General features: G+C 40.7%; 1 protein-coding gene across 1 annotated transcript in view; it reads right to left on the reverse strand.

Moving 5' to 3' along the window:
• Positions 1–10600, reverse strand: part of NPTN (neuroplastin) — a 73660-nt gene extending 63060 nt beyond the window's left edge. Inside the window, exons 1-3 of the mRNA XM_088025181.1 lie at positions 10454–10600; positions 8812–8958; positions 8369–8588 (exon numbers count right to left, since the gene is read on the reverse strand). Of these exons, the coding sequence (XP_087881307.1) occupies positions 8369–8588; positions 8812–8958; positions 10454–10600 (514 nt within the window). The remainder of the gene's footprint in view (positions 1–8368; positions 8589–8811; positions 8959–10453) is intronic.
• Between the last annotated feature and the right edge of the window lie 3029 nt (positions 10601–13629).

The following is a 13629-nucleotide window of genomic DNA, read 5'->3' on the forward strand; positions in this document are numbered from 1 at the left end:
TTTTCCAGTTGTTCCACAATGGTTTCCAACCTGCTGAACTTGTATAATCGAAAAATCCTCAGTTAAATTAACATATTCCTTCAATCTATGGATTGAAAAGTATTTCAATACTTTTGAAAGCCTTGCTGGCTCACTCAGTAGAGCATGTGACTCTTCATCTCAGAGTTTTGAGTTAAAGCCCCACACCGGATGTAGAGATTACTTAAAAAATAAAATCTTTGAAAGAAAGGGGCGGGGGGAGAAAAGTATTCAGATAGTTGTCAACAGAGGATAAGAACATACTGTTACCTTATTTCCCTCAAAGCAGTGTCTAAAAATGAGTAAACTTGCTACTCTAGGATCTTAAACGTGAAATGCTAATGATTCTTCAGTGATGGTTCTGTTTTCTTTTTTCCTCCTTCCCTGTGGCCAGTGCTCAAGTCATTTTGTACACACCAGCAAAATGCCTCAGACAATGGCATCAGAGTAAGCATTCAGTTCTGAATAAACAGGAAGTGCTCCCAGTCCTGTACTCAACCAATAACTCAAAGGCAGGGGCTAGGGAATAAGGAACAGAAGTTCTAATTTAAAAGGACAACTAAAGGGGCACCTTAGTGGCTCAGGTCATGATCTCAGAGTCCTGAGATCCAAGCCCTGTGTTGGGCCCTGGCTTCAGTGGGAGTCTGCTTGAGATTCTATTCTCTCTCCCCCTCTACCCCTCCACCCCACCCCCCTATGCGCTCTCACTCTCTCAAATCTTTAAAAAAATAATAAAAGGACAACATACTAAAAAACTTATGCTTTGATTATGATTATGATTTTCAAACTACTGTAGCTTCCCCTAGTTCAGATAGAAAAAAGGTCAATATTATATAAGTGATGGCTAATGTATTAATTTAACAACGCTATATTTTCCTTATTAACAGTACACGTTATTACTGACAAATGCCTCATGAAAATCCTTACTGTGTTTATAATCATATTACAGATTAACATAGTATATAAAAAAATAAAACAACCCAAAACTACTCCATACTAGAAAATTCTGTTGAGTCTCACCATCCATTAATGAATTATGAAATCGAGCTAGGTCACAATAGTTTTCTTCATATACATTACAGAATGCAGATATTGTACAAAATGTTATATACTTGTGCTCACTTCGGCAGCACATATACAAAATGTTACATACTTATGCATATACTTAGTCACAAATAAAATCTGTATTTCTGGATCACAAACAAAAGTGTTAAAGCCTTTTTCTAAAGAGCTTTTATATTTTTAGAAACATTTCAACATAATTGCGAACCAAATTATTTCTATTTTACTAACATAAGCTAATCCCTACTAACTGCATTTCAGCATCTAGAAAATTTTAGTTTGTAATGTTAATTTTTCAGGTTATTTTTAAATTAATAAGCAGCAAGGATGTACTTATAACTCTTGTAACTAGATGAAGAGTATATGGGAATTTATTACATTACTCACTCTACTTTTTATGTTTGAAATTCTAACAAAAATGTAAAAAAAACAAGGAAATGGGCCTACTTAACAAATACAAAGAAGTATAATAAATAAACTTATAAACGGAGACTTGAACACACCGTTTCTAAGGACTATAAATCTAGGAACTTCCTTAGATTTAATTCAGGTAATAGATTGCCTTGTTCAACTATAATGGAAAGGTTTAGGTCTAAAAAAATACATAAGAGACAGGAGAAACAAAGCCATAAATAGAAAACAAACCTCCTCAACAGATAATATAATTATTTAACTGTGCCTCATTGTCTCTTCATTGCCTCTCCGATAGTCAACTACTTTTCAACCAACAGAAAGAATACGAAATATCTACCTACCTGGCAGTGATTTTCATTTCTTAAAATGTTTAATTCACACTGGCAATTTTCTCAGTGAGTTTAATATAAGAACTCTATAACACACCATTCTGCCTTCCTGAAACAAAAACTACAAATGTCTGAAGTAGGTTTACAGGCAGTTGGATTTCAAAACAGTGCATGCCTCAAAAATCAGTTTTTCTTATTTCCAAAAAGTAAGTTTCTAAACACTTATTAAAACATAAAGCATTCTCTCCCTAGGCCCTTTACACATTAGAGGTACCTAAGCTGTAAGGTCAATTGTGTAATTTTAGAACTGGAAGGGAATTTTGACATCATCTAGTCAAAGTGGTTTTCAAATACTGTATCAGGAAGAAAAGAAGAATCAACGGCGTAACAGTTTATATACACAAGCACACTTACTTTTTTTACTGCATCATACTGCATATGGAACATCTTGCCTTGTTAGTATTCTATCAGAAAAGGACTTGACATTTTGTCTTGTACAGTATTTTACATTTAACCACTTTTAGAATGTGAGTATACATTTGGACAGGATTAAAACTACTGGTACAATCTGTAACTTAAATGTTTTCTGATAATAGAAACTTACATAATATATAGAACCCTGACACTTTCAGAATGATTTCACATCTCATTTATATTTCACTGTCTAGCCAATTTGAAGCAATACTTGGGTGTAATGATATAAATTAAGACAAAACAAAGGGAAACAAAGCCTATCAAAACCGATATCTTTCTGGAAAATACCATAAAATATACCACAAGCTTATAGTAATTAGGATTATTTGGAAAGAAAGCCAGTCTTAAAACATTCCATAATTGTTTTCAGAAATGCAAAAGAATACCATTCACTACTTTTTAGTACAAGGAACTTAACACAAGATGTTTCCATCAAAGCTGACCACAATCTGTTTTAATGAAGAGATAGGACCGGGTTTTTAAAACCTGAAACATAAACAAGAAACAAAAAACCAGCAGGTGGGTGAGGAACATTAAACATGTCTCCCACTAACTTACTATATGCAAATAAGTGTGGATACTTATGAAATTCTTTAAATCCCATCTACACAGACCAATTACAAGTTCTGAGCAATCAGGTCAAAATAACCTCGTTAATTAGGTTTGATTAATAAATGTATATCTTTGTATTTACATAAAAACAAACAAACAGAAAGCCTACTGTCAGTTTTAGATAACATAGTAAACTGGAATTAGGTACAAATCTTGATTCCCTCTCCTAAATTGAACAAATTCTTGAAAAACAGATAACATTTTATACAGAAATGTTTTTACATAAGATCACTGCAATATTTCACTTTAAACTCAGTGAGAAGTCTGTGTGTGGGGGGGGTCTAAGCCTATAAAATCTAATAGTTTATAAATCAACTAATTTTACTGGAGAGGTTTCCTACCTTCCCAAAGCTAATCCTTACCAACTAAAATTAAGAATTCTGAAAAAAAAAATCCACAAAAACCTCACAAACAAGTTTAAAAATGCATTATCTAAGGTGCTTAAAATTAAACTCCATGTCATCAATGGCATTTTAAAAAATGCCATGTAAAATGATAATGTTTTAAGAGAAACACTGAAAGGCAAGCCAGTTGTTCACAGGAGGTGATTTTATACCATTTTTTTTTAACATTGATGTGTGAATTTACTTTAGAGGTCCCTGCTCTATTTATTTTCTGACAGATTCCATTCTTCCAGATGCTCCTCAAATGAAGATTTATTCCTGTCTTACATCCCACTTTTCTTCTTGTACTACTGAAGCCTTTCTTGTCTTTCCCTTTCTCTTAGAACTTCATTCTCTACTTCTGATCCTGTCCAGACTGTGCTCTCACTGTAAACAAAAAATGGAATAGATGCAAAAAAGTTTTCACATAATTCACCTCTTCCAAAACTTATTTGCATAATTTTACTCAAACTTTTTTGAACATCTCCTGCAAAATATCCAACATTGTTTTTCTACACTTCATTTGTGTAGATGTTAGCTACTTGTTACCTTCCCAAACTATCTTGTAAACAAAAACTTTTACATAGATCCAGCAAAGTATCAGATTTTACATACATCTTACTTTGAACAAGTACCTCAAACTAAGTAAATGAAAACATGTCCAAATCATCGGAACACTTATCTGGTCATATCTGTTCATCTTTGCAAGCAAACCCAGTTAAACAATTGCTTTTATTTAAAAAAATAATAAAGACAATACAGTAACATTTTGCCTTTTACTAACGTCTAAAGATATGCTCTAGAGAAAATATTTCATATCAAAATTGAGAAAAAGGATTCCTTCAAGACAAACTTGTCTAATTTCTCATGAAGATTTGAATAACTCACTCAAAGTCAGACCTGCAATGATCTTCACTCAATTTATGGCAAATGTTTGGACTGTGGAGCACATTTATATTTAAGGGCTTTTATTTCCTTTTGTTGTTTTAAACCTTGGTGTATTAACAGGTCAGCTCTATTAAGTCTGACAACACAAAAACCCCATCTGCATCTCTTTCTAATTCAGAATCAGTAACCTTGAAAAACAAAGACTAAGAGCCCAGGAAGAATCCTGACTTAGTAACATGGCCTTTCTACCGGAGACCCAAGACCAATTTGTCATGCCTAGGTGCTCCATTCTATTAGTAGTGACACTTATCAGTTGCCTGAGAGACTGGAGGCTTATAATCCTCGGGAAATGCTTTATTCCAAGGTAAACTATTTCTTCTGGTCATTTAAAATCTTATTTGGATTAATTATGTTAAGAACTCTTGCTTGACATCTGGCATGTCATTTGCACCACAGATGCCATAGGTAACATCTGTCTTCTGTCACTCATTTCAGTTCACCCACAGAAGAGATGCATAATCAATAGCAAGTACATGTCTAAAAACATACGGAGAGAAAACTGCCAAACCACCGAAGCAAACAGCACTTGACAGAAAAGAAAAAGATTTGTGAATCATCTATTGCTAATACTGGCACTGTTACATATGACAATGTTCACAACTATCTAGTTATCACCCAAGCAAAATGGTTTCTTACAATTTTGTTCATTAATAATAAAATTCATTAGACTCCTTATTTTCTCCCACTAAGCACTGTTAATTATCAAATTTTATATTTTCAGTATGAATATACTGCATTTCTACACTCCACTCCACGTTCACTCATTAGTTAACATCTCCAACACTCCCACTGTGTGCCAGGCACTACATTTAGCTTCTTTTTCACAATGTGATTCTATAAAAAGATGATACCTAATCCATATGAAAGATATTTAGTTCACTGAAAGAAAAAGAAAGGCATAAAATCTCCCTGACAATGAAAATATAAACTTCCTCACCAGAATTTGCAATTGCAGACACAGTGCAGCTGGTCATTTAAAGTTACATAAGCAAAAGCACAAACCTCTCTGTTCAGGGCCTTCAAAATGTCCTACTTAATTTTATTCAAGATAATGAGCAGCATTAACAGTTAAGTGCTCAACATATACATGATGAAAAACAAGTAATTAATAATGCTACTTTTTAAGGAATAACAACAGTAACAGCGAACACTATAGTGAGCAAACATTTAGTACATATAGTTACTGTTATGCTACCTAACGTAGCATATGGCACATATAGTAACATATAGTAACATATGTTACATATAGTAACAAGTGTTACATATAGTAAAAATTCCCTCCCTACTGAAAGCCACTGTATGCCAGGCAGAAATGTAAGTGCTTTATAGCCATTATCTCATTTAATCTTCACATCATCCCTAGGAGATTGGCATTATTATAAACTTCCTTTTACAGATGATAGAACCGAAGCTTGGAAGTATTAAGCACTTTATACAAGATCACTTAGCTAGAAGATCTGGGACTCAAACCCAGGTCTATCAGGATCCAAAGACTGTGCTCTTGATCACCATATAATACTGCTTGGTTTACCCTTATTCAATTTTAAAGTCTAAAGTTTTTGAATGTTTTATCAGGTTACTTTTTAAAACAAGTTTCTTCCTTTAAAATGAATTACATCTTTCTTGATACATACAAAAAAGCAACTCCTTAACTAAGGGTTTTACTTTAAGCTGTGGTCCTATAAGTCTAAAATTTGGATGAGAAAGTCTATCTGAATGAAAGCCTTGAGTCTCTATGGTAATGGGTCACAGTTGAGAAGCAAGAGGCCTTGAAGGTCATCAAACTCTTCAAAATAGGAAAAAATGAGAGACCTTTTGAAAAACATTTATAATCAGTCTAAACTACCACATACCTAATCCAGAAACACTTAGGTTTGGAGGGTTTTTTTTTTCCTAAATCATCATTTTAAATTAATAATCTAACATTTTGACATCATACAAAGCATGGTATCCATTTCTGATACACTATAAAATACAAACGCCATGACAAGAGGTCAGACTCTTGTAGGGCTATTACCAGTTGAAAGCATGAATCTTATCATAAAACATGCTATAGAAAGCTATAAAATGGCATCCTTCCCTATATGGACTCAAACACACAAAAACACAGCCATTTCTTCCTTAAATTAAATTTACATTCATTTGGGTCATCTACAGGGCTAAGCTTCACTTCACCAGTCAGGTCATATGACTGAATTCAAGCTCATTTCAAGGAAAAGCTGCACTATGCCGTATTTAGAACACATATCACTGAGAATAGCCAGTCGAGTCTTTGGTAGGCCTATCCAGAAACATTGCTTTAGTTGCTAAGAAACTACAATTTTGCCGTATTATAAATCATTGAAAGAAGCTAAGCCACAGCACAGAGATTAAACATGTTAAGATCAAGAATCTCTCACCTATCATGCCAAATGAAACTATGCTATTTCCACAAATCAAATAGCTGAAATTAGTATTAAGCTCCTTTAAGTCATACTGTTAACACAAACTAAAAACTGATGAGACGAATCAGACTAACTCTACCCCGCCTTCCACAGTGGCCTCAAGCTTTGGAGGAAAGTGAAAAATACCCAACCGACTTCACATACTCAATGCTAGAGACTTAAAAATATTTCCTTCCTGACCCCTTCAGTGATAATTCAAGGCCATGAAGCATACATAAGATTTGATTAGTGCAATCTGGTACAACAAACACTTATATTTAACTGATGGTGCTTTTTCAATCCCTTATTGATATATTTTCACCATAATCTTCAGCATTTTAAGCCCAGACTCTCCATAGGATACTTAACTCCATTGGCTCTGTCATTGATTTTTTTTTTAAATGAAAGCCATTAAATTCCAACTATTTTAATAAGAGTAATTTTAAATTGTTCTAGTATAACGAGACACTGAAGAATTAGCAAAAATAATTTCTAGTTCACTCGCTAGTAGGGACTTCTCATAAATTCTTTCCTATAAAAATATTTTTAAACCTCTTAAAGGCTGTTTCCACAAAAGCAGAAACTAGTTCACAGTATTTTTCACCTCTGAAAGATCAATTCAGCAGCTGAATTGTAACACAGAATCTTTTTTGTCTTGATCCCCCATCACCATGATTTCCCACCATTTCTCCATCTTCTCTAAAGAGCTTCAGTTCAAAACCCAATTGTTTCCACTATAGACTGCACACATCTCAGGAACTACTTTCGTGGTCCTCAGAAATAATGTCTGTTCTGCTCTGAAACTTTTACATCTTTAAAACCCACTTCTTCCATCTCCCTCTCTTCAGTCAGATCCAGTTCCACCACTGCAGTTCCAGTTATGTGTGTCTATCTTCCCAAAGCCCTAAACAATATCATACAGCACTCGCCACAACTCAGCTCCTCCCGTCCCTAATATACCCTCCACAATGCAAACCAACATTACACCCCCGGCTTCCTGCATTTTACTCCCTTCCCTTACTTTGTCTTTCCCCCACCCCCATCTCTGTACCTAGGCACCCTTATTGCTCTAATAAATATTTTCCCTACCTCCGTTTCAACCCTTTCTCCCCATCCTCTGCTCATTTTTCCTCTCCTTATTTAGAAACTCCTTTTTGCTCTCCCAACCACTACCCTAGAATGCCCAACACTCCACCCTCCTTAGCAAACCCAGCCCTCTTCCCCCATCTCGTTGAGAGCCACAGCTGCTTCTCTTTCCAGATCCCTTACTGCAGCCAACCCACTACCTTAGCTTCCCACCTACCTTCCCTCCACCTCCATATCCAAGGTTCCCTGAGTCTTTACCCCTCCTTGGGGCTCTAGTACTCTGCTCAGGATTCTTCAGGACTCCCCTCCCCCCGCAGTGTCTCCCTTATTTTTTAAGGATGTCACCAGTCTCACGGGGCCCCCGTAGAATCCTAGATGACCCCAGTGCCCGGGACCCCCATTCTCTTGGGGAGCCTGACTGGCACCAATCTCGTCGCCTTAAACAAATACCTGTCTTCTACCACCTTCTTTAAAAGCTGCGCCCCCTCCTCATCCGCCCCCGCTACTCCAGCTCCTCACGTGGGCTTCCCGGTGTCCCCTCGCCGACTCGCAGCGACGGGCCCCACGACGTGAAGCCTGTAAGTCAGCAACACCTCAAGCTCCTAACGGACGCCCCCACCTCTAGGACCGGCGCCTCGGTTCTCACACCCGCGCCTCTTCGAACTCCCGACCGGCATCTCCCCTTGGGTGCGCAGCCCTTCAGACTCTCGACCGGCCCTCTTCCCCTGGCTCCGGCACCTCCTCGGGCCCGGGACGGCCTCCTCCTGCCGCCGGCGTCCCTCGGCCCCCGCCCGGCCCGCCCCCGGCCCCCTGCTTACCGTTCTGAGCGGCGCCTGGCCCTGGGAGGAGGGAGCCAGAGACCAGCAACAGCGAGAGGGCCAGGGCGCTGGGAAGCGACGAGCCCGACATCCTCCCTGCGAAAGACCGAACAGCGAATGGGCCGGGGCCGGAGCCGGGGCCGGGGGAGGGAGGGGAGGGAGGGAGGGGGCGGGCGAGTGCGCGAGGGAGTGAGCGAGGGAGGCAGCAACAGCTAGACTCCGTCCTTCTCCGTCCTCCTCCTACCGCCGCAGCGCCCAAGCCTCGCGAGATCTTCTCTCCGGGCCGTGGGCGGCTAAGGAGAGACGGAGGCAAGGCTCGCGAGAAGAGGCGGCCTCCCTGATGCTCCCGCCTCTCAGACTCGGTGTCCCGCCCCTGCGGAAGCTGATTGGCCTAGAGCGAGGTGGGTCACGTGCCGAGGGCGCTTCTGGCCACGTGACGGAGCAGGGCGGGGCTCCTCTACTCCTTTGGCCCTGGGGAACCGTAGACTCTGCTTTCGGCTTACCCTCTGTGAAACAGGAGCGCCCATAGATAAGACGAAGCTTTGGGGACAGGATATATTTCCTCCTCTCATCCTGCTTTTCATTTGTGGGCGCTCTTGGCCGCAGAATTTGATGCACCACTGCCTTTTTTACGCCTTCCTCTCATTGTCTCCAGTCAAAATCCTGTCAGTTCTTCCTTCTGGATTTTGACCTTAGACCCCTACAGGCATCTGGCTCCAACCTTCCTCTTTCACCTGTTTTAATCTTCCAGGCAAAGTGATGCCCTCTCCGTGACCGACGTTACCTTGTGCTTCCTGCTTCCACCTTTGCTCCGGCCGCTTGAGATGTCCTCCTTTTACGCGCGCTTCTCCTCCTCCTCCCCCATTTCGACCTTATTTTAGTTTCACAGAATCTCAGGGCCTGAAGTTCAGCTAGCCTAATTGCGCATCCATAGACACTAAATTCTACAAGGAAATCATCGTGTATTAACTTACATGGAGAATCTTCAGAAGCATTTTTATGCACCGAACATTTATTGAGAACCTGCTGGGTACCAAGTTTTCACATCTGCTGTGAAACCCAGATGAAAAGATTTTCCCCGTTTTCACGAAGTTCACAACCTAATCTATCAGAGGAACAAGGAAGAGACAAATGACTGCACAGCAAAACGACCCATAGGAAAGGAGCCAGCGAAGTGCTCTGCAGTGTGGTCACTACTGTTCGCACAGAAGTGAAAAACGCACTTTTTAAGGGTACTTTTTTGTACTGCTATCAGCACCGTCAATCCTTAGCCAACAAAGGAGTTTCTGTAGCTTAGCTCATCTCTGAGTCAGAGCCGACATCCTGGGGAGTGTCTGTGGAGTGAAATTGTGAGAAAACAAGTAAACAGTCCTGGTGATCTGACTCAATTCAAAGATCGAGCTTGGGGAACCAGAAGGAAGGAACACTCACCAAGACCCTCACAGGCTCAAGCCAAAGTAGTCTCAAGCTTTCAACATGAACTGGACAGGTGGTGGTTCCAGACTAAGCTTTTGAGCAAAGCTTAGGGACTACAACTGTCGCACTGGGACAACTGTCGCACGTTGTTGATGGAAATGAAAGCAATATCCTCCGAGACTTTAGGTGTGTGTGTGACCAAAAGGTTGGCAGGTATCCCAGGATAAAGGCCATTCTGCAGACAGCTGTGTATGCAGGGCTACAAGGCTGCCTGTGGTGAGACAGATTTTCCGCTAGTGGAAGTTTGGTGGGATGCAACCGTAACAATAATCAACATCCCCATTTAATTAGGGAGCCTCATAACAAGGGATCCTTGCAAAATGATTGTGCTCATTTTGTGGGTAGGGAAACTAAGGCCAAGAAAGGCGTGACCTGCCCAGGGCCTGAGTGTTAGTGGTAATCATTAGTACCAAACAGTCTGGTTTGACTCCTTCCGGGCTTATGGCAGGAGTGCATTTCCTTGCCCCCTCGAAGTTGGGAGTGGCGTAAGACTTGCTTTGACTGGTGAAATATGAGATGACACACATCATTTTCAAGCAGAAGTATTTCATTGCCATTGCAGACACTATAGGATGCTCTTTACCTTGTGTGGAGATCAGCGATGGTGATGGTGAATGCATGTGTCAAAATGAAACTTAATGTCAGCCTGGGTCCCTCAGCACAATAAAAGCCCAGGCCTCCTGCCAACCTGTGTAAAGCAGGTAATGTCCGTTGAATTAAGCTACTGAGATTCAGAGGTGTTTTCTCCTAACTATTCTGGTTAGGGGAAAAATGAAATTCAAGTCCATCCCACTACCCCCACGACACCTATTAGCTGTGTGGCATTGGGCAAGTGACCTAATCTCTCCCTATTTCTCTGTCAAATGGGGCTAATGATAGTACCTACCTCATAAGATTATAGGAGGAATAAATGATCAATTTATATGCAATGTTCACATCAGTTTCTGGTGCATGTAAACACTCAAATGTTGATTATAATGATAATAAATATTGCTGCTGCTGCTGCTGCTGCAATTCTAACTCCAGCCCTATACTCTTCCCACTGTGTCATGCTACTTACAACAAATAATTTGGGGGAAAATTTTTTTTTAAGGTTTTATTTATTTATATGAGGGAGAGAGAGAGAGAATGTGTGAGCAAGCAAGCAAGCACAAGCAGGGGGAGAGGGAGAGGGCAGACTCCCTTCCTGAGCAGGGAGTCTGACAGGAGGCTCCATCCCAGGACCCTGGGATCATGACCTGAACCGAAGGCAGATGCCTAACCCACTGAGCCACCCAGGTGTCCCTGGGGAAAAAATTTTTTTAAGTATGGTGTTACCATCAACTATCAAAACCTGCAGTTATGTGGACTCCTTTTACCCGGGAGAAAATATCATAAAACTACATGATAGTGGGGCGCCTGGGTGGCTCAGTCGTTAAGCGTCTGCCTTCGGCTCAGCTCATGATCCCAGGGTGCTGGGATCGAGCCCCACATCGGACTCCCTCCTCGGTGGGAAGCCGGCTTCTCCCTCTCCCACTCCCCCTGCTTGTGTTCCCTCTCTCACTGTGTCTCTCTCTTTCAAATAAATAAATAAAATCTTTAAAAAATTGTTTAAAAATAAAAACCAGTACATGCTAGTAGCTGTACTTTTAGACCTCTTTTGTTGGAAAAATACATGATAACTAAAACCTTCCAATAGCTCAGTAACCTCGTTAAAGGAATTTAAGAATCTGCGTTTTGTTCTTTTTTTTTTTTTTTCTTTTTTTCTTAAGATTTACAGACGCTTAGAATCTCTCTACAGGTAAGCGCTGCTGTGTGGAAGGATGGCTGAGCTCCTTGCAATATCTCACAAGAGCCGTAGGGGTCCTCAGTGCTCAGGCTGAAACACACTTTCCTGGCCTCCGGGGATTGCTTGGAGGTCCGCGTTCCACTATTGACAGCGCCTCCTGGTGGCAAGATCTATAATAAAGCATTCCCAGTTGAAAGGTTTCTGATGGTTTTGTTTGGTGCGGTTCATTGGCCATAGGAAGGATGTCAGTAAAATATAATAGTGATATTAGAGTTGACTTTGAATTTCCTAATGGTTTCCCCCACGCACCTCCTGCAAAGATCTCTGCTCATTTGAAGTTCTTCCTATTCAGATTTACTACCCTGAATCTGACTACCCTAAATCTGACTACCCGTCAGATTTACGACCATCTTGATTGCTGTCATCTTCTGACGACCAATGTAATCTTTCCCTGCCCCTTCCACTAGCACCATGCTTGAACACCATGGGTGAGTTTAACATCCATGCTGATGATCTGTTCAATACCCTGGTTTCTCAGTCCTTTGATCTTCTCACCTCCAACAACCCTCTTCACTTAGCTACCCTTCCAAGTTCACACCCTCAACACTTTAATCACCCCAAAAGGACCCCATCTTCGAAATATGAAAATATAATAGCTCACTCTCCATTTACCACCTCCCATCCTTTCAATTCTGTGTGCTAGGACCCTATTTGCTAAGTCTTCAACCTCTTTGAGACCTCTAATCCATTAATCCCACCAGTTCCTTGTCCATTCTTCATTTCCCTCCTGGTCTAGCTTGGAGTCCATGATTCACCATTATAATCATTTCCTTACTCACCTCAACCTCCAACATACTTTCCTGGAAAAACCACAGTCTGACTAAGCACTACAGTCTGAGATGAGCGTTCATGCCTGCACCTGAGCAGCTGAATGTTGTCAGAGAGAAATCACACCAACAGGCTGAATGACTTCATTTTAAATTCTTGGTCTCAAAACTCAAATGGGTACTCACCACCACCCAGCAGTCCTGCTCTTCCTTATGTGGTACACATGAATTTGCAATCAAGTGGTCACATTCAGGAAATGTGCATTTCTTTCATTTCTCTAAATCAAATTTTAACTCATTCTGAGCACCTTTTAAGATTTTATTTATTTGAGGGAGACAGAGAACGAGAGTGGGAGAGGAATAGAGGAAGAAGGACAAGCAGACCTCATGCTGAGTGCAGAGCCTGATGTGGGGCTCTATTCCAGGACTGGAGATCATGATCTGAGCTGAAATCAAGAGTCACTTAACTTACTGAGCCACCCAGGCACCCCCATTCTGAGCACCTTCCTGGTGAGATGACAAGAAATTCCATTTTGCTCATTATGAGCTTCCCTCCCTACTTCCTGGGGTAAATATGAAAGAAATTTCTGGGATTTTATGCAGCCCAGGACATTAGTGGGTTTTGTTTTATTTGTTCATTTGTTTAGCTTACTCTGGTCACTGCATTGCCCAGACCCACATGGTCCCTTGAAGATGAGTGGTCCGGTGCTTCCCACCACTTACCTCACTAGCCTCACCTCACCCACATTCCCTATTCAGTTCTTTGTGATTGTTCTGTTCCTTCCCACCTTGGGGCCATCAAGCATTCTGTGACCTTTACCCAGAATGCTTATCACCCATTCTCTTCACCTCATCTGCGTCTCATCCTTCACACATCGGCTTCAAATTATCCCTCCTTAATGTGAAAATTAAAACCACATAAGACAACACTTTACATGCACACATTTAATCTTTAAAAAACCTGGCAATAAGGGCACCTGGGTGGCTCGGT

Source organism: Eumetopias jubatus, unplaced genomic scaffold, assembly GCF_037043125.1.
Source record: "Eumetopias jubatus isolate StellerSeaLion01/CBP00866 unplaced genomic scaffold, mEumJub1_p1.0 scaffold_7, whole genome shotgun sequence".
Classification (NCBI taxonomy): domain Eukaryota; kingdom Metazoa; phylum Chordata; class Mammalia; order Carnivora; family Otariidae; genus Eumetopias; species Eumetopias jubatus.